This window comes from Sesamum indicum, linkage group LG12 (assembly GCF_000512975.1).
Source record: "Sesamum indicum cultivar Zhongzhi No. 13 linkage group LG12, S_indicum_v1.0, whole genome shotgun sequence".
NCBI classification, from domain to species: Eukaryota; Viridiplantae; Streptophyta; class Magnoliopsida; order Lamiales; family Pedaliaceae; genus Sesamum; species Sesamum indicum.
In genome coordinates, this window is record NC_026156.1 from 2,151,272 (window position 1) to 2,171,968 (window position 20,697).

General features: G+C 36.0%; 5 protein-coding genes across 6 annotated transcripts in view; all 5 read left to right on the plus strand.

The window, feature by feature from the left end:
- LOC105175176 (transcription factor MYB14) lies at positions 2,485-4,817 on the plus strand. Its single transcript, XM_011097524.2, has 3 exons — positions 2,485-2,794; positions 3,747-3,876; positions 3,969-4,817. Exons 1-3 carry the CDS (start codon positions 2,662-2,664, stop codon positions 4,720-4,722), a joined length of 1,017 nt encoding a protein of 338 aa, XP_011095826.1. The 5' UTR covers positions 2,485-2,661; the 3' UTR covers positions 4,723-4,817.
- On the plus strand, positions 6,440-8,346 carry LOC105175085. Its single transcript, XM_011097408.2, has 4 exons — positions 6,440-6,550; positions 6,624-6,728; positions 7,124-7,179; positions 7,703-8,346. The coding sequence occupies exons 1-4, from the start codon at positions 6,487-6,489 to the stop codon at positions 7,934-7,936; spliced, it is 459 nt and encodes a 152-aa protein (XP_011095710.1). The 5' UTR covers positions 6,440-6,486; the 3' UTR covers positions 7,937-8,346.
- On the plus strand, positions 11,980-15,701 carry LOC105175087 (pentatricopeptide repeat-containing protein At3g24000, mitochondrial). Its single transcript, XM_011097410.2, has 2 exons — positions 11,980-15,203; positions 15,564-15,701. The coding sequence occupies exons 1-2, from the start codon at positions 12,134-12,136 to the stop codon at positions 15,578-15,580; spliced, it is 3,087 nt and encodes a 1,028-aa protein (XP_011095712.1). The 5' UTR covers positions 11,980-12,133; the 3' UTR covers positions 15,581-15,701.
- On the plus strand, positions 15,738-18,260 carry LOC105175086 (pentatricopeptide repeat-containing protein At3g20730). The gene is made up of 2 exons (XM_011097409.2): positions 15,738-16,750; positions 17,038-18,260. Exons 1-2 carry the CDS (start codon positions 16,060-16,062, stop codon positions 18,120-18,122), a joined length of 1,776 nt encoding a protein of 591 aa, XP_011095711.1. The 5' UTR covers positions 15,738-16,059; the 3' UTR covers positions 18,123-18,260.
- Positions 18,565-20,697, plus strand: part of LOC105175088 (thiosulfate/3-mercaptopyruvate sulfurtransferase 1, mitochondrial) — a 5,154-nt gene continuing 3,021 nt past the window's right edge. Inside the window, exons 1-4 of one of the 2 annotated variants that reach the window (XM_011097411.2) lie at positions 18,565-18,846; positions 19,681-19,814; positions 20,267-20,326; positions 20,467-20,529. In XM_011097411.2, the coding sequence (XP_011095713.1) occupies positions 19,698-19,814; positions 20,267-20,326; positions 20,467-20,529 (240 nt within the window). In that variant the 5' untranslated portion in view covers positions 18,565-18,846; positions 19,681-19,697. Of the gene's footprint in view, positions 18,847-18,970; positions 19,194-19,680; positions 19,815-20,266; positions 20,327-20,466; positions 20,530-20,697 lie in introns of those variants that run through there. The other variant, XM_011097412.2, reaches the window with a different exon arrangement.

Here is a 20,697-nt window from a genome sequence, read left to right on the forward strand (position 1 = left end):
AAACATATTCGGCAACTTATTTCCATTTATTTATGAACCTCTAATGCATTTGTTCTACTTGGTTTGAAGAAGAATAGAGATATGATGCCAAAATTATTGTCAAAGCATCAGAGGCAATTAAGGTTACTTTAACCTATCAAGTCAAGAAATTGCAGCGCCGACATGCATCTTCAATATGGGGTGCACGAATCAATCATACGTTCCTTTTTTTTTTTTTTTTATTAACTACATTATGCACAACATATAATATTAGAGATGACAAAGATAGCATGATTACTTGCTTTTTAGATCTTAATAATGATCGATGTCTCCAACTTGCTGCAAACTATTGCATCCTTGTACGTACCTTCCACAATTAGGTGCTGCGTCTCGAAAATGAACAAGATTTTGTGTAGTGCAATAAATTCATAATATTAAGAATTAAATATAGGCGTTTCTAAAACTATATTTTGTTAATCCAAGAAAACTAACTGCACTTACGACTGTTGTTCCAAAAAATAGACCAAGCTATTATTGGGGCAGTTAATACTCCAAATGCAATGGGTATTCCTCGATTCTTTAATTAAGACGAATTTACAAAACACATCATCGTTAGGACTATATTGAAATTTTTTTAATAATAGTTCTTCGATATTTAAGTTAGCAAATAGCTACAGAAGATAATAAAGATGGTAGAAATAGTAGGGTTTCAGAAATTCCACCTATAAAAGAAGTTTCATTGTACGATTTTATATATGTATTAGAATTTTGTAAATCTTAATGATCGAATCATGAAGACCTTAATTTAGTAATTAAATTTCAGAGCTCGTTTGAAGATTGAATGTATTTGATGGAAACATCATAAGATGATCTTCATAAAATACTTGCGCTTCATATACGAAATTTTTGGCCTATATTTCTTGTTGGTAATGCTGAGTACATAGGCTTAAAGATAATAATAAAATATTTTGATATGGGTCAAAATTAATTTATCTTGATGTGTGAAATTTATCATATTGGGTCTGAATACTTATCAATTGTTGCTATGTGTGTTAAGGTAGATGAATGCATGTAGATTGGTATAAGTCGTGCGATGCACTAGCAATCGACCATTATAGTCAAATAAATCGAATCGGGTCGAGTTGGTCCAACATGTTTGAGAATTTAAAGGTATTATTGTATTTTTATGTATTTTCTTTCTACCACCGTCAGCCACCATCTAACTAGATTTTGATTTTTTATTTTCATAATAAAAAATTAAATATATGAGGAGGGACTAACGTGAAGGTGACCTAAATGACTAGACTTGCAATTTGCAGTCTGTTTTAGTTGATGTGGACATGGGCGAGAGCCGGTGTCCGTGTGGATGCATGCACGCCGTCGGTCTCACAAATCAAATCAAATCATTCTTCTTTCCTCATCATTTGCTTTCTACTGATTTTTTCTTTTTTTCTGAAAAATGATTAATTGATTGGATTTTTTATTTTAAATTTTATTATTATTTTCTATTTTGATTAATACATGAGTATCATATATATAAACTAATTAATCTAAATAAAATAAGAGACGTATCTTTTGTGTATGTAACTGTTTGTATAACCCCTAAATAACGTATCTTTCGATAAAAATGTACTAAGAAACCTGTTTATAGTCAATCTTGATACACTTTATGTAGTAAACCAGGTTTTGATTGAACAATCTTCCTCTAAAGTTCCCAACCTTGACCACCAACACATTTCTTTTGTCCTTTCAGAAGAAAATTAATAATAATAATAATAATAATAATAAAACAAGGGTCCATCTTTCTTCTCGATCAGTAGCAAAAACATTCTTGATTTCTTCATGCAGAGTGGAATATTAATTAATAATATATAATTAAGGCAAGAAAATTCCCCTGCATTCTGGGATGACTTGCTCCATTGATGATTAGTACATTAATTGTATTACCAAGTTGTAATGTGAAAATCTCTACGAATACAAATTGTGACATATATAAAGTTTTTCTATATTTCAGTTGTTTGGGTGTACATGTGAGAACCTGATTAGGACATATAATTACTCTTATTATACATCTGTATCCAATTTAAATACGATTGGATTTATTACTTACATCATTTCTTACATTTAAATTCAAATACTAATTCAATGTAGTTGGAAATTACTAACAGGTCCGATTCTGGTTTTAACTCCTATATTATGTTGCACAAAAAAACATTTGCGGCTTGTCTTAATTATGTGGGTTGATTTGCATTTATTTGTGCTGATAGGATTATATATTTTCCTAACATTCCAAAACTAAAAAATGACATATACCAGAATCTTTGACGAGCCACTCATTCATTGGCATTTATATTAATTCGAGCTGTCTCCCTAAATTTCTTTCGGTTCAATATTAAATTTTGTCCTTATTAATTGTAATAAATCAAGAAATCCTTATCAGACTTACTATATATTCCTCTATCTATCTATATATATAATATATATAGAGAGAGAGTGGGGGGCGGAGAGAAGTTATTAATGTGATGAAAGAGTAGGCCAGAATGCAAGGAGGCAGACAAGACTCGAATGGTGGTTGTACCTTAATATTTCTGTCTCTATAACTTTGTCATTACAGTACTCCCAACATTAAATTGTTGTGGGTGTATACGTATATGTATATCAGGCAGATCAGAGAAAATTAAAATGGGGCGAGCCCCATGCTGTGACAAGAGCAAGGTGAGGTCCGGACCCTGGAGCCCCGAAGAGGACTTTAAGCTTATTACTTTCATTCAGAAGCATGGACACACCAACTGGCGGGCTCTCCCTATACAAGCCGGTAAGTTCGATTTCAGTCTCCTCTGTGTATTTAACTGAACGCACGTGTGTAAAAAACGCACACATTTTCTCATCTCCTTGTTGGTCCATGGTGTGTCTGTGAGTAAGGGATGCACAAATGTGAATGCAATTGGCTGCAAAAGGGTTGTCGATTTCCCCCTTTTTCTGCTTGTTTTCGGCAATATTTGATTACAAAAAAGAAGAACTGATCAGATGAATAGATCTCGCGATCTTCTGTTGCATTGGACATGCACATATATTCTTGAACATTGCGGTTACAGGACTGGATATTCACAATGAAATGGATCAATTACGTTCGCTCACCATTGCTTGTGTACGATGGAGTGTGTGTTGGTCACAAGAAAGTGATTAACATTAATGTTTTACCGTCAATCCTTTCGAGCATCATTAATGTGCGGATTGTTTATGTTTCAAAATACTAAGTCCTTACACTAAATTAGATCTCTACATATACTTCTTTAATTTATTGAATCTACAATAACTTATAAAGCCGTAAGTTTTTGACACCAGTTATTTCTTTGAAAAAATTCTTGTCGAAATTAAGTTTAGCCAAATTTAACTAATCACACAATAAATATAATACACTTTTCATGTCATTAGTTGCTCTAGACTAAGTTACACGACACGTATATTACTTTTGCAGTGTAAGTACTGATTCAAGTCTGACTAGATCGATTTAGGTCTACAATTTTCCTATTTTTTTGTTGGTTCCTATTTCACATTTTTTGTATTTCGTGTTTGTGTGTGTGTATATATAAGGGAAGATCTGAGGCTTGTACTTGAGAAGTGGTAGGGATTAAGTCACCGGTCTCCGTCATTCCATCAAGAATATTAAATTACAATAATGTTTAATTTTACATACAAATTAATTTGCGTAATTAATTAGCAAATAAAATTATTTGTTTTATACGTTATTTGTGGTTGGCATGCAGGACTGCTCCGATGTGGAAAGAGCTGCCGTCTGAGGTGGATTAATTACCTAAGACCTGACGTGAAACGAGGGAACTTCACTCCTCAAGAAGAGCAAACCATAATTGACCTTCATACTTCCATTGGAAACAAGTACATATCATCTGCTCACATTTTTTACTTCCACTCCAATTAATTACGTACTTACTTTCGTGGATCTTACGTTGTGCAATCTGCAAGCGCAGGTGGTCCAAGATTGCGTCGTATTTGCCGGGCAGAACAGACAATGAGATCAAGAATGTGTGGAACACACACTTGAAGAAAAGATTGCTACAGACAGGGAAAAATGCTGTAGTTAATTGCCACAAGAATGAGGCCAATGACATTGACTCCTCTCATACGGACTGTTGGGCATCTTCATCTTCAGCTTCATCAACGTCTACAGACGAAAACGTCGAGAAGTTATCGATTCCTGATGAAGCCGTTCATGATTCCGAGGTCATGATGAAAAACCCTAATGATGATCATCACTCTACATCATCTTCACATGCATGCAATGTTTCCGACATTACGTGTCCGGATCAAACCGGGCCTGAAGACTCATCAAAATCTGAGGATACTATTAATGTAGAGGAAGGAGAACTCGAAACCCGACCCGATCCGGATCTTGATTTTTGGCAAGTGCTGGACTCCCTGGACCCTTTACAACCCACTACAACCGAAAACAACGTTGGGAAACAGGAAAACATAATTAATCTTTCGGTTTCCGGGGAAAGTTTCAAAAGCGAAGCCGGAATGAGCAAGTGGTTGGAATTGTTGGAAAGTGAACTTGGACTAACAAGTGAGGGCGACTGTCTACCCGTGGACCAGGATTTGATGATGACAGCAACCCGACAAGTACACACAGAAATATATAATAATTTCCAGCCTCATGAATTGGAGTATGGTCCAATACATGAGTGGCTAATGCCATTGTCACCCAGCTATCTCGGCATCTGATGATCAGCTTCAATTTAGAAACCGTGTCAAATTTGGCTATATTATGTATAACTTTTATGCTACTGCAACAAGTCATGTTGTCAGCTGGTTTTTCTCAGATGCGATGAAAAGTAGATATTCTAAGTATTGCTGCTGCTGCTTCTGTGTTTGGCTGCAAGAAATTAAAGTAATTCACCAATACAAAAAAACACATGCTTATATATCCGTGTGTTTGACTGTCCAAATCCGGGTAGGTGATCATACACTCCCTACTCCTACTACTACTTCTTCAACTTCCAACCAAATTATTATATTAGTCTTTTAATTATTATATATATCCAACATATATACATATTAGAAAATGAACTAAATAGAAATTCCAAATTCATTTTTTAAAAATGTAATGTATATATATATATATATTTAATTTAAGAGATTAAAAATTAGAAAGAGTCAAATTAATTCAAGATCTTTAAGAGTATATATGAGAAATATGCATTATTGATTTTTAACATTTAAATTTTAAACAAATGTTGGAAAGTAGAAATTCTGATGAGTAAAGTTAACAGGTAGCCCTACTTAATAAAAGCATCTACGTTCATCACCCAATATAAAAAAAAAAAAAAAGAAAGAAAATAGAAAAAGCAAACATTAAAACATCCACGTCTCTTCATCATTAATTGACGAGGAATAATTGTTGGTCAGCTCTACGTGCCGCCTGCCACAGATCTTTCTTTTCTTGGCTTTTTCTTTTTGGCATTAACCAGCAACTTTTGACACCAAGATTATCGGGAATATCTTGTGTGGCAACATATAGATTAAAATTTATATAATTTAATATTTGTACAGAAACATTGATCTAGGTTGAAACAAGTGACCTTATAGGGTTCGTTGGATTCGACCTCAATATAATTATTTAAATTTTTAAAAAAAGAGAAGCACGTTAAGCTAGGTGGTAGGTCTCCAGCTAAAATTTTTCGATGCTTAAATCAACTGTAGGTAGAAATAGTTGAATGCAATCAAAATATTAAATATGATCGAAAATGATGTAATTTGTCTTACCATAAATATGGTGAAAAATTCATATTTATATATAGGCCCAGATATCCGTACAAATTTGATTCCCATAGTAGCTTCTCAAGTCATGAATTGTCAGATGATCTGCAGTCCAAGTCTCAATCAAACTGAGTCAAATCCTAAAATAGTACATGGGTCCTAAGATTTTAGGATCGAACTGAGTCAAGAGTATTAAAGTCTTTTTCCTCAGTTGGGGTGATACACCCCCATCAACACATACAAATTAAAATTTATATAAATCAATATTTGTGTAGCAACATATTGATTAAAATTTCTATAATTTTAAATTTTGATTAAAAATGTTGAATAAAAGTAAAAAGTATTATAATAAGGTGCAATTAGGAAATCGAATATGCATTTTCGCTCTCATTTATAAATTAAGACAACATGGCTAGTCATATTGTACTTAGGTTGAGACGAGCAATTTAGTAAAATAATATAAAAACATATGAAAAGTACCTCATACTTTATTAATAGTCGTAATTAGGATTTAGGAGAATCATCAATATCAGGGCCTGTCCATTTTGGACTTTCATAAACTGGGCCTGGGAAAAATATTGTGGGCTCGTTTGAGTTTAGACCCAATGGAACATCTCCAGCCCAAATTAAAAATACATGAAAATTTTAGATTTGTTTTTCTTTTTAAAAATGTAATTTTAAACAATTAGGTTATATTTCAGAGGGAGAGGGAGAACAATCAGCTAAGCGATGGGGAAATCCAAAGACGATTACAAGCGGAAGAGATCTTCTCCATCTTCTCCACGAAGTGGAGGTGGGTATTTTATTTTGTGTATTTTTGTGTTTAAGTGTGTAGTTTATTGGTGATGGTCGAGTTTTTGGGGCAGATGAAGTGAGAATCAAAAGGCGTAAAAGTAGGGAAGACGAGAAGAAACACAAATCTAAGAAGAAGCAAAAATCTCATAAAACTTCCACCCGCCATTCTGATAAAGGTGCTATGTTGAATTTCTTATTCTTCAATTGTTGAAAATTTCCTGACCTTTTTGTTATTTTTCAAATTTTCCGCAATTTTCAGCTGATTGTTGTTGATTAGCTTATTTCGTGTTTCTTTCCATAGTTAATCCTACTATAATGCAGACATTTTCCTCAAATGATTTTTCCTTTTCTCCCTGAATCCTACTCTGATACTATATGTGGATTTTTCTTTCACTATATTCCGTCACATTTGCTCAGGGAAATTAGTTTCCGGTTTCGCTGCTAAAAGTTCGTCTTTTATAATTTTACCTGGACTTATACTATGCTTGAAAATCAAACTATCGCTCCAATTTATGTCACTTGTTATTTTGCAGTTTTCAAGTTTTGGTGACACTGATTGGTATTGCTTCAGGTAAGAAGTCTGATGGGAAGCACAAGGACAAAGGCCGCAAGCTTGATAATGCTTCAGTTAGTTTTTTACTATACTCTATAGACTAAGAAAAGTGTTGGTGCGTCTTTATCATTTTCAAAATTGTAAAATTCCTTATTTTATGAACCTACTGAGAACAACTAATTTTGGTGTTACTCTTGCTGCAAAAAGCTCTTTTCAAGATATGATGAATGAAATTCAGTCTAGAGATTACGCCCCGGTTTTCTTGTTTTAGTATTGTTCAGCATTTGCTACACCAAATTTGTTGTATTGCATTCTGCCTGTTCCGGAACATTCCAGTATTTCAAAATTTTACCATATTTTGTTCTATCTGCATAACAGGTTTATGCCCTGATTATGGTAGATATTTGTGCAACAGGATTTATGAGGAAGTAGTATTTTGTAGAACATAGTCGTTTTGATATATTTTCTTCAATGATGAGTTCATGTAATGTTTCAGTTCATAATGATTTCTTAAGTTTCTTCAGTTGTCACGAATTTTGGTAACTGTGAATGGAGTGTGCATAGTTGCTTATTGTCAATTTCAATTCCTCCCTGCAGAAACTCAAGGTACAAGAATTGTCCAAGGATGACTACTTCTCCAAGAACAATGAGTTTGCTGTGTGGCTAAAAGAAGAGAGAAATGTATTTTTTTCGGATCTATCTTCTGATTCTGCACGGAGCCTATTTTCAGAATTTGTGGCAGAATGGAATAACCAAGAGCTTGAATCCAAATACTATGAGGGCATCACAACTGGACCACGGTCATCGCATAAGTGGAACATCAAAAAATAGTAGGATTTTAGTGTCTTGTATGTAGTTGATGTTTCAGTAGTTCCTTAATACCCAATAGCTGTTCTTGGACAACACGGCGGTACCTGCAATTATGCTGGCATAGAATTTTCTAGTCTTCCAAAATCAGGGCAAAGGAAGGGACGATTATCTGTGGACGTCAGCAGTAATGGAAAAAGTCGCAGGTTCCTTGTATGCATGCTCATGATCATCAGAATGAATGTTCACATCCATTTAGGTTTTTAGTGAAATGCCTGGGACTTTTCTTCGTGCTGTGCACTTATTAGGTTGGATTTGCAAGATTTTGATACATTTCGTGTTCAGTCTCATCTTTGTAAAAAATGTAATGTAAGTTAACATGATGGATTACATCAATTTGCAATTATGGCAGTCTGAAAATGTAGATCTGTGGATATGGTGATGTAGCTGGGCCAAAAGTTTGGATCTTCATATTCTGAGGTGAAGTGATGATTGGAAGCAAATCATATCAAGCAGTGATACAAACAGCAGCAGAGTATCAGATATGAGATTATCTGTGTTCAGAGACTTGCAACTAGTTCACTTGGGTTTAGCTTCAAAAGGCTGGGGTGCAAAATTGCTGTTCTTGGGCAATCAATCAGCCTGAGTTGCAGAATTGCTTAAGAATAGTTATAGACACTTCAAGGCACACTTTCGAAGAAATCCCAGAAAAAAATTGAATCATCTTGTCATTACACAGCGCCCTCTATTTTGGTGTTATGTGTGGGGAAGATCTGAAATCTTATTGAGGTTGTCCTAACGTAGCAGGTTAATAACTAACAAATCATTGATTCTTGGGATCTAACTCTAATTTTATAGCTGTTACCGTAGGCTAAATGCAATTTACCTACCGTTGTAAAATGGATAATGGGCACAAAATATCTCTAAATTACAAAAAGAAAAGAAGAAGAGAGAAAGAGACTACAAAGCCGCATTATCCTTTTAGAAAAGACGCACGTGGCTTTTCTATCCAAATTCATTAAGAATTCTAATGTAAATGTTGGAAATACCCTTATTCATTTCATGCTTTTGCTAATTAATTTTTCTTCTTTGTTATTTTCTCAATTTTCTAATTCATCTTTTTCTTAATATGTAGCAGATGGGGGCTTTGGTTATTGTTAATAGTTTTGTTGGAGTAAAATATATCGTATGTAGGGATATGTATAAAAGAAAATTTGTATTTGATAGATAATATTTATATTAAATATGAAGCATATAATTTCGATCAAAATAATTTGACGGTCAATATGCATAAGAAACATGTGTATTATTTATTATTTGATTACATATCCCCGTATTTTTTTTAATTACACACTGTAGAATATTTAAGAATATATATAAGTATCGTTATGCCGAGAGTTCTGTGCCTGTTATTACCTATTTCAAAGGCGGTAAATTGCATTTAACCCTTGTTACCATGCTAGCAAAGCCTCTCTGAGTATATATATATAAAGCTCAAGGCTTCACCTTCACGTATTGACTCCAAATCATGGCAATCGCAGCAAGCTTAAGGTCCTGTATTTTCTTATTTGCTCTTCTTACAATCTCCTGCGTCCACGTACGTAAGTACATCCATGTCCAAATTCTTGTCTCTGTACTACTTTTACTGTTATGGACTGCATGCGCAGTATCAGACCTAATTTAATGGACGCGTACATGAATGTTGTTGGCAGGGGGAAATGATGGGTGTGTGATCAGTGCATGTGGGCCGAGGCTGAAAATTCCATGCTGGTGTTGTTATTCAGCAGACGTGCAGCCTCCATTGCACCCTGAAGACATATGTTTTCCGACGCATGAAGCCTGCGAGGCTTGGCCTTGTCCGCCTCTTCCCCCGGCCGCTAATTCCAACTCCTCCAGCTTCCATCTATAAGGACTGTTGTGTTTTGCTGCCGGGAATTTCTTCTAATGAAAAATAAAGAAGAAAATACAAATTATGATCTCTGCTTTGTTCTGTGAATCTATTGACTCTTAATTATGTTATAATATATGGAGAAAACAAACATCAGAAGACCTGATAAACATATAGCAAATTATATTCACGCTCCCTAAGTGGTGTTTTAATTAAAAATACAGTCATATTAATAAAAAATTTTAATTACCTCCTTTAAGATTTGTAAAATATTAATAATCTAATAGAAAAATTATGAAAGTATTCACATATCACCGTTCTTGAAATCCTGACAGAAAGAAAAAAAAAATTAAATAAAATTCGGGGATATGGGACAAAATGTCAAAAATAGATCTTAACAACACCCATTTTATCTTTATTATGTGTTTCTCCATCATTTTCTTCATATTGTTATATCTAGCCATCTTTTCACATTTTTGTCATAGCATCTTTATCTTAAAGTACTTCAAAACCGGCAAACTAATTAGGGATGCTTTATTTGAAGTTTGGTCCAAAAGTAGTTTAGTTAAAAAAAAATAAATTTAAATGTTTTTATGATTACTTTTGGAATATCACATGTAAAATTCGTAGAGCCTTGGCAAATGGAGGTTATAATGTAAGATGAAACAAATTAATTTGAACCAAAAATAATTGTAATTTTCAATCTTGTATAAACATACTTATAATTAAGCCAAATATCACATCCTTTTGTGATCTGCAGAATGAATTGTTCATATCCATTTAGGTTTTTGGTAGGTTGACTGGGACTTCTCTTCTTGGTGTTCATATCCATTTAAATTTTACTGATATTTGCTGACAGTCTGCATAAAGATTGGATCTTCTTCATATTCTGAGATCAAGGAATGACTGGAAGCAACTCATATCAAGCGATAATACTGTTCTTGGGCAATCAATCAGCACAAGTTACAGAATTGTTTAAGACTAGATTTTGAGATTTCAAGCCACAAATATTATTGAGGTTGAAATCTGATTGAGATTGTCCGAACGTAGTAGCTGGCCAGTGACTAACAAATTACTGATTCTCGTAATCTGACTCCACTTTTCTAGTTGTTACCATTCTTGCCAAAGACAATCTTAGTATATAAGAAGGCTTCACCTTCACATGCACATCAAGTTCAACCTCTCCAAACCATGGCAACGGCATCAAACTCAACGTCCTTCATGTTCTTCTTTGCTCTTCTTACAATCTCCTGCGTCAGCGTATGTAAGTACATCATGTTCATCTACTCATGCTTTCTCTTCTTGATTCCTGTTTCAATATCGGAAACACGGTTTTGGCAGGGGGAGACGATGGGTGTGTGATCAGTGCATGCGGGCCGAGGCTGAAAGATCCATGCTGGTGCTGTTATTCTGCAGATGTGCAGCCTCCACTGCACCCTGAAGACATATGTTTTCCTACCCATGAAGCCTGCGAGGCTTGGCCCTGTCCGCCTCTTCCCCCGGCTGCTTATACCAACTCCTCCAATTCCATACCTTAACTATTAACTGCCTGGAAGAATTGTTGTGTTTTGCTAGTAAAAAAGGTTTCTTATCATAGTAAATAAATAAATATACAAGTTGTGATCAGCAGCTTCGTTATGTTCAAGAATCTATCTGACTTCTTCATGGGGTGATAACATATGTTGCTTCTTCATATTATGAAGTCTATTCAAGAATATATAGAATGAAATAAAAGAGTAAATTTTCACTTAATAATTTAAGAATGGTGTTTTATAAAGTTCGTTAAGTATAAATATTATAAATTATTGAGAAAAATACAAGCAACCCCCTTATGATATCGCAAATGAGCAAATTATCCCCTTATGAAAAATAAATAGCGATTTACCCCCTATATTTTTAAAACTACAACAATTTGTCCCTTATAATTTTTAAAATGAAGTAATTTACCTTCTATAGCAAAGTACAATAGGATAAATTGTTATATTTTTTTCATGAAAAATAATGTACTCATTTTTAATATTATATGATGATAAATTGCTATGCCCCTAAATTTATTATTTTGGATAAATGTAAGTTTCATTAATAAAATAAGATTGTACATTACAACAGTGGCCAACTGATGATTTATTATTTATTATTTAGAATGGATACAGCTGCAGTATTTTTTCAAGTACGGGAATAAAGTGAAATTTACGTTAAAATAAGATACAAGATTTCTTCTTTAAGTACCTAATTCTCCTCTTAAACTGGTGAGCACCTCCATTTTCAATTCATTTAAGGTTAGCATCCGTGTTAATGAATCATTCCTCCCTTGATTAGTATTTTTAGTTTTTATGCTGGCTAGGCATAGCAAGAACAAGCTCTCACCTTTCAAGTTTGCGTCTTGGTTCAAATTCTCAACCGCTGCTTTATCAAATTCCTCTCTGACCCAATGCGGAAAAGATCCCAAGAACCGAATAGTGCAATGCATTATGAACAACCCTCACCCAGAAATTTGTGGGTTTTTCCAGAAAGGCTTTTCGCAGATCACCAGAGAAGAAGTGGGAAAGGCATTGCATGCTGTTTGTGTAAAGGTATGGACTCAGTTAAGCATATTTCACACGAATACATTGATAAACATGTATTCAAAGTTTGGGGACATGAGATATGCCAAACAAGTGTTTGATAGAATGCCTGAAAGAAATGAAGCTTCTTGGAATAACATGATCTCTGGATATGTGAAAGCGGGGTGGCATGTAGAGGCGGCTGGACTCTTCCTTGAAATGTGGAGTCAAGGATTTGAATTGAACGGCTATAATATTCCGAGCTTATTAACTGCATGTAGCCGGTCGGGGCGCATGCTTGTTCAAGGACTTCAAATTCATAGTTTAGTTTTAAAGAATGGTTTGATCTATGATGTTTTTGTTGGCACTTCTCTTTTGCATTTCTATGGTGGGTATGGGCTCATTTCTGATGCCCAAATACTCTTCGAAGATATGCCTGATAAGAATGTAGTTTCTTGGACCTCTTTGATGGTTAACTATGCAGATGCCGGATCTTTGAACGAGGTTATTAATTTATACCAGAGAATGAGGCGCAAAGGGGTATGTTGTAATCAGAATACCTTTACTACGGTTATTAGTACTTGTGGAGCCCTTGATGATGAAGTTTTGGTTCATCAAGTACTTGGTCATGTTATCAAGTCAGGGCTTCAGACAGATGTCTCTGTTGCAAATTCCCTTATATCGATCTTTGGCTGTTTCAGCAAGGTGGAAGTCGCCAGTTATATATTTAATAACATGGAAGAACGCGATACTATATCATGGAACTCGATACTTGCGGCCTTTGCTCATAATTGGCTCTCTGAAGAGTCACTCAGATATTTTCATTTAATGCGTATTAATCATGGTAAGATAGATGAAAATACACTGTCCATAGTGCTGTCGATTTGTGATTCTGTGGATTATTTAAACTGGGGTAAAGGAATTCATGGTTTGGTGTTGAAGCTGGGATTGGAATTGGATATCTGTATATCTAACACTCTTCTTACCATGTATTTTGAGACGGGACGATATGAAGATGCAGAAAACTTGTTTCACTATATGCCACAGAAGGATTTGATCTCCTGGAATTCCATGATGGCGGGCTATGTTTTGGGTGGCAAGTGCTTGGATGCCTTGAGTGTGTTTAGAGATTTGCTCTGCATGGGGAACACGATCAATTTTGTTACTTTTGCTAGTGCATTGTCTGCTTGCGGCAATGCTGAATTTCTGTCTGAAGGCAGAGTTGTGCATGCACTTGTAATCACATCTGGGCTCCACGGGAATATGGTAGTTGGGAATGCATTAGTTACCATGTACGGAAAGTGCGGCATGACACATGATGCTAAGAACGTATTTAAGCAGATGTCTGAAAAAGAGTTGGTTACTTGGAATGCCCTGATTGGTGGCTATGCAGAGAATGAAGATGTGGATGAGGCGATAAAAACTTTTAAATTGATGAGAGAAAGGGGTATACCTCCAAACTACATAACTCTGATAAATGTTCTGGGATCTTGTTGGGATCCATGCAACCTTCTGAAGCATGGAATGCCCCTACATGCACATATTTTATTAACCGGATTTGAGTCAAATGAATACGTCAGGAACTCTCTTATCTCAATGTATGCCAATTGTGGTGATCTCAATTCGAGTAACACTATATTCTGTGCATTAGTCAACAGAACGTCTGCAAGTTGGAACTCTATGGTTGCTGCTAAGGCTCATAATGGCCAGTGGGAGGAGGCTTTGAAACTTCTTCTGGAGATGCAAAGGGCTGAAGTGGATTTTGATCAGTTCAGTCTTTCCGCAGCCCTTTCTGCTTCAGCAAATTTGGCTATTTTGGAGGATGGGCAACATCTTCATGGTTTAGCCATCAAACTTGGTTATGATAATTATCATTTTGTTGCAAATGCTACAATGGATATGTATGGGAAGTGCGGAGAACTTAGTGATCTGTTGAAACTGCTTCCAGAGCCCAAAAGGCGATCTAGATTATCATGGAACATATTGATATCTGCATTCGCTAGACATGGATACTTCTATAAAGCCAGAGAAATCTTTCACGAAATGGTTGCACACGGTGCAAAACCTGATCATGTCACCTTCATCTCACTTTTATCCGCATGCAGCCATGGTGGCCTAGTGGATGAGGGTCTTGGATATTTTGCTTCAATGACGACCCAGTTTGGTGTCCCAGCTGCTATAGAACATTGTGTTTGCATGGTTGATCTACTTGGACGATCGGGAAGACTTGCTGAGGCTGAAGCATTTATCGAAGAAATGCCAGTGCCACATAATGACTTCATCTGGCGAACATTGTTGGCTGCATGTAAAATCCATGGTCATTTGGAACTAGGAAAGAAAGCAGCCAAACATCTTCTTGAAGCTAATCCATCTGATGACTCAGCTTATGTACTTTATTCCAATGTTTGTGCAACATCAGGAAGATGGCAAGATGTACTGGGACTCAGAGTGAAAATGGAGTCAGAAAATGTGAGGAAGAAGCCTGCCTCCAGTTGGCTTAATGTGAGAAACAAAATTAGCACCTTTGGTGCAGGTGATCAGTCCCATGCAGAGTCGGAGAAAATATACCTCAAGTTAATAGAGCTGAAGAAAGAAATTAAAGAAGCTGGTTATGTTCCTGACACAAGCTATGCATTACATGACACTGATGATGAACAAAAGGAGGATAACTTATGGACCCACAGTGAGAGGCTTGCTCTTGCGTACGGCTTGATTAGTACACCAGAAGGTTCAACTCTTCGAATATTCAAAAATCTTCGTGTTTGCGGTGATTGTCACTCCGTTTACAAATTTGTAAGCAGTATAGTCCACCGGGAAATCATACTGAGGGATCCTTACCGGTTTCACCATTTTAGTGGCGGTAAGTGTTCTTGCAGTGACTATTGGTAGTGTACTGATTCCAAGAGATCATTGACACGATTACTCAACATTACTCAATAGTGTAAAATCTAATATGGATCTTAGCTTGTCTGAATGACATCATTGATTGGATCTGTTCCTTGTTTCCCGTTGCCGTTCGCTGCTATTTAGCGGTTTCGTTTGCTCGTTGAGGAAATGGTGAGGTGAAAGTCCATGAATCCGATGAAATATACAAGCCATTGATTTAAAATGCTTATGAATTGTCTGTTTGGCTTAGCTGTTATTTTATGCGCCTGTGACTTGTGTCACTGGCATTTCAATTGTCAGCTGTTTCATTTTTCCTTGCGTGTTTATTCTGCAGGAGATAAGCAAGACTAGACAAACAGGGAGAGAGTCAAAAATTCAAAGTATCAGAAAGGGCCTTCTGAAGTGCTCTTGTTGATAGTCCCGCTTACTAAACCGGTGCTCTAACCAACTGAGCTTCAAGAGCTTGTTGAGTTATTATCAAAATCAACAAATGTTTATCGGTGGTTAATGGTGCCAATATTTACGTTTAAAAACCAAAAATAAAAGGACCTTATTTTGTTTTGGAAAAACACTAGAACGGAATTCTAACAAGGACTACAATTTCGCATTTTGAAAGTTTTTGAAGGGAAGAACAATTTCTTTCCCCAGTGGAAGGTTGGAAGAAGAGGAAAAGAATAATTTGGCATTTTCGTTTGTGTAATTAGCCATAATAAAATTGGATTGGCGCCAACTAAACGTCGCTGTTCTTCACATCAACCAAAGAATTGATGCCAAGAACCAAAGCACGAGGATGAAAATAACTGGAATCGAAAACAGTTCACCGCATCAGCATGGCGCTTCAATTAACATCTTTGAATTCAGTTCGCCATTCAAGAAAATTAGGAGAACCTGTGAGGCTTATTTTGTCCCACGCATTCGAACCGCACCAGTACTCTGTTTACTCAAAACTTCTTCAGCTTTGCACCGACTTAAAGTCCAAAAGATCTGGCGAAATGATTCATAGCCGAATTATTACTGATGGGTTTCCCACAAACACATCTTTGAACACCAGATTGATCATATTTTACTCCCACATTGGAGAAATGCGAACTGCGCATAAGTTGTTCGATCGAGTGTCGGAGAGAAGTGTGGTCACTTGGACCGCTTTGATATCTGGGTATTCTCAGAACGGGAATCATGAGGAAGCTTTGAGAGTTTTCTCGGCTATGCACGGTGAAGGCATGAAAGCTAATCAGTTCACTTATGGGAGTGCGTTGAGAGCGTGCACACGCTTGCTGTGCTTGGAGTGGGGCAAGCAGATACAAGGGCGGGTGCAGAAGGCCAGGTTTGTGGACAACTTGTTCGTACAGTGTGCGTTGGTTGATTTTCATTCGAAGTGTGGGAAGATGGAGGATGCTTGCAACGTCTTTGAGGCCATGGAGACAAGAGACTTGGTCTCCTGGAATGCAATCATTGGAGGATATGCTGCTCAGGGGCTAAGCGACAATGCAATTTCAATGTTTCGTTTGATGCTCAGAGAAGGTACATCACAATTTGAAAATTAAAATATGCCCTTAATATGTTGATAATAGAACTACTTGTTGATACTAGAGGGCTTTTAGTCAAGCCAATATGAAACTTGGAAAATACATATGCTCAACGGTGGTTTTCTCTTTTGTATGGATTTAGTGCTTCTGGAGTTACTCAGGTTTCTCTAAAGTATTCGCTGAGTAAAGAAAAAAAAATGGATTTATATGGTATGCTAGTTGATTCCTGTTTTAGTTTCCTTAATTCTTTTCTTTTAGTTTGGTGATACAAACTTTATATAGGCATGGCCCCTGACAGTTTCAGCTTTGGAAGTCTTCTGAGAGCCTCCGTTGGAGACAATGGGTTCGCCAAAGTGAGAATTGTTCATGGATGTATATTTCAATTTGGTTTTGGCTCTAACAAGTTTCTGAGTGGATCTTTAATTGATGCCTATGTAAAAAGCGGAAGTGTGGCTTGCGCGAATCAGGTATACAACAATATGCAGAACAAAGATGTGGTATCATGTACTTCATTGATCAGAGGTTATGCTTGTGAAGGTACAAATTGCACTGCAGCCCTTCAACTCTTCAATGAAGTACAAAGGAATGTGGCAGTTGATGGTATGCTATTATGTTCCATGTTCAATATATGTGCCAAGACAGCATCGTTGAGTCTGGGGAGACAGTTACATGCGAATGCACTGAAATATCACAACCAGCATGATGTAGCCATTGGGAATGCTCTGATTGATATGTACTCAAAATCGGGAGTAATTGAAGATGCTAAGCACGTTTTTTATGAAATGGAGGAGAAAAATATTATTTCATGGACGTCACTAATCACGTGCTACGGAAAGCATGGGTATGGGCATGAAGCAGTTGCACTCTACGTAAAGATGGAAGATGAAGGGGTGAAACCAAATGATGTAACTTTTTTGTCTCTTCTCTTTGCTTGTAGCCATAGTGGTTTGACTACACAAGGGTGGGAATATGTTAGCAATATGGTTAGCAAACACAATGTTTTGCCAAGAGCAGAACATTATTCCTGTTTGGTGGACCTTCTTGCACGTGCAGGTCAATTTGAAGAAGCTTATGACTTGGTATGCAAAATACCCACAGATTTTGATCCCTCTGTTCTGCGTGCAATGCTCGGAGCATGCAGCACCCATGGAAATCTGAATCTTGCACAAATAGTTGCAAGACGTCTATTCAACTTGGAGCCTGAGAATCCAGCTAACTATGTGGTTCTATCAGGTATTTATGCCGCAGCCGGCTTGTGGAACCATGCAAGGGAGACAAGGATGTTGATGGAAAAGAAAATCACTATGAAGAATCCTGGTTACAGCTTATTATCCGAATCAACAAGAATGGAGCACTTTCGCCAATAAGCTGACATGACAAAGAAGTAGGCGGTTTTCTAAATGTGTGTGTGATTGTTAGAAGACTTTAGGTCGTAGGATGAACATACGGACTCTTTTTTTGAAATTTATATGCCAGCAGCAATAAAATGGGGGTCTTGTTGTTAACTTTCTTAATTTTTATTTATAAGATCTTATAAAATATATAAAATTAATATATCATAAAATAAAAATATACGCATTCATATACTTATATATTCCATCTCTCACACACACACCCCATACACACTCGTGATTGTGACAACATTATCTTAATCGTCAGCCACTTTTTATGATTTTAAATGAAGTATAATCATTATTTTCTGTAGCAATATACATATAAACATATCATATTTCCTTTGCCCAAATATCTCGGCATCTTATTACCGTGGCGTTTTATTGATCAATTCCTTATCTCACTTCTCAGTGTAATAATGGTATAGCTCCACAATACTTCCCTGCAGTTCCCAAAACCTTTCGTACAATTCTCTCGATACAGTAAAGAAGAAAAATCGCAAGAAGACAAAAAGCCCTGTTCTCGGATACAGGACCAATTTATGTGGTTGGTTGGTGGTGGCCACTTTTTGTCACTACTAGTTTACAAAATGACATCTCCCATTTTATCACGAGCTCTCTTAGTCTTTGCCCGTCGCCGTCGCATCATTCAGTCTCTTCTCCTTCATCTCTCTTCCCAAAATCCCAGTTTGTTTTCACGGTGTGTGTATTTTCTCTACTCAACATTATTGTCTGTCTGTTTTTCATTGCTTGAAAATTTGATTTCTGTTATTCCGTATGTTACTTTACTCAAAGAAGTGGTCTTTTTGTTTTTTGTGGTTGTAATTTTCTTTTTCTTGTTAGTATCTATTATGTGTAAATCTTGAGGGGCAGAATTGCGGGTTTTATTTTCTACTTTTAGCCTGGGTGTAAATATGGTGTAGAAATTTCTCTTGCTGTGTTAATAATGTTTTAGTAGACAATACGTGGGCTTCTGTTTTTTCAACTATTTTATAGAAGCACATGAATTGGTGGTTTTTGTTTGAAGAGTGTTATGAGTTTCGTCTTGTAAGTAGAAAATCTTTTTCTCAAAGTTTTTTACTGTTCCAGGGTATTATGAAGTTTTATGGAGTAGATTGCTTTTATCTTAAGGATTCTTTTGCTAAATGGATTATTTGAGCCTTTCAACTTGCAAATGTTTAGGATTATACGTAGTTTCAATATATGGCTTAATAATATGATGTTTTTCTTTATTTTTAGTTTACCTTTTTAATCTTAATTCACTAAGTTCATTCCTCTTTTCAATTTATAGATATAATTTGCGGCACCTAGACCCAACACAAAGGCTCTTGATTTTTATTATTTGGAATCATGGCTCTGACTATTTATTTCTTGTACCCTTTTTGTCTTTAATTTTTTTGCTATGTGGGCTATCGATAGATAATTTGCACATAAAGGTTTTCCTTTTCCTCTTTTCTCTATCTTTTTTTGGTTGCAAAAGAGAACATTTCACTCAAAGTCCATTTCCTCCTCCTTTCTGATGTTAAAACTCCAGGCTCTATACCCTGTAGTATGTCTTCAGCAGCAGTTGCCTCACAGGGGCCATTCTCCATGCAGTCCTTATCAACAGATGAGCCTGTTGTTTCAGTTTCCTGGCTCCACTCCAATCTCCGAGAACCTAATGTGAAGGTTTCATTCGTTCTGTTGTGCTTTTAGAAATGATATTAATTTTGTGACTGATTTGCTGTGTTCATTGGTGCCTTCCTAGTGATGCATGTCACATGTTTTTTTCCTTTGTGCTAATTGCAAAATCAGATTTTAAGTATTAGCTCTAAACATGTGGTGGGAATATATATATATATATATTGATGCATGCCAAGTAGCAAGCTGATTTCTCTTTGCATGCATGTGTAACATCTCAATCTAGCCATGGTTGTTGGACAGAAAGTTGGTACCAAAATATGGGTAAAGGCCGTAAACGTTTGACTCCATGTGCAACACTCTGTCTTAATTTGCTTTTCTTCAACAGTTGTGATGGTATAAAAAGAAATGCAACATTTCTGCATGAGTTGCCTATTCTCTTTGCAATTGTGCATTGGTTATAGAGCAAAGTTTTAAAATTTGGTGCTAAAAAAATTCAGGTGTTGGATGCTTCTTGGTACATGCCAGATGAACAGAGAAATCCACTTCAAGAGTACCAGGTGCTGACCCTTTTTTTACATATGCAATGTATCTTTGCTTATTTCATGCTTTCTACTATCACAGGCATTGTAAGAAATTCACCTATAATTTGACATTGCTGTCTTTAATGTTTAATTTTCTTAATGTCTTCTTCAAACAGGTTGCACATATACCTGGTGCACTTTTCTTTGATATTGACGGCGTAACAGATCGAACCACTGATGTGAGATGCTCGCTTTGTTAATATGAATATTCCTAATTGGTTTTCTGTGGGTTTATTTACATAATACTAATATATTTTTCTTCTGGTAAAGCATCTTCTATTATTATATCTTTTTTAATTATTTTGACACTTGCATATTGCTTCTGGAGTTCAAGAATGAAAATTGAT

Excerpts from the sequence above, each read along its gene's own strand:
- LOC105175085 (XM_011097408.2), top strand. The coding sequence starts at position 6,487 with ATGGGGAAATCCAAAGACGATTACAAGCGGAAGAGATCTTCTCCATCT. Across the intron at positions 6,729-7,123 it reads CACCCGCCATTCTGATAAAG|GTAAGAAGTCTGATGGGAAG; the intron begins GTGCTATGTTGA and ends GTATTGCTTCAG. Across the intron at positions 7,180-7,702 it reads GCAAGCTTGATAATGCTTCA|AAACTCAAGGTACAAGAATT; the intron begins GTTAGTTTTTTA and ends TCCTCCCTGCAG.
- LOC105175086 (XM_011097409.2), top strand. The coding sequence starts at position 16,060 with ATGGCGCTTCAATTAACATCTTTGAATTCAGTTCGCCATTCAAGAAAA. Across the intron at positions 16,751-17,037 it reads TCGTTTGATGCTCAGAGAAG|GCATGGCCCCTGACAGTTTC; the intron begins GTACATCACAAT and ends AACTTTATATAG.
- LOC105175176 (XM_011097524.2), top strand. The coding sequence starts at position 2,662 with ATGGGGCGAGCCCCATGCTGTGACAAGAGCAAGGTGAGGTCCGGACCC. Across the intron at positions 2,795-3,746 it reads GGCTCTCCCTATACAAGCCG|GACTGCTCCGATGTGGAAAG; the intron begins GTAAGTTCGATT and ends GTTGGCATGCAG. Across the intron at positions 3,877-3,968 it reads CATACTTCCATTGGAAACAA|GTGGTCCAAGATTGCGTCGT; the intron begins GTACATATCATC and ends CTGCAAGCGCAG.
- LOC105175087 (XM_011097410.2), top strand. The coding sequence starts at position 12,134 with ATGCTGGCTAGGCATAGCAAGAACAAGCTCTCACCTTTCAAGTTTGCG.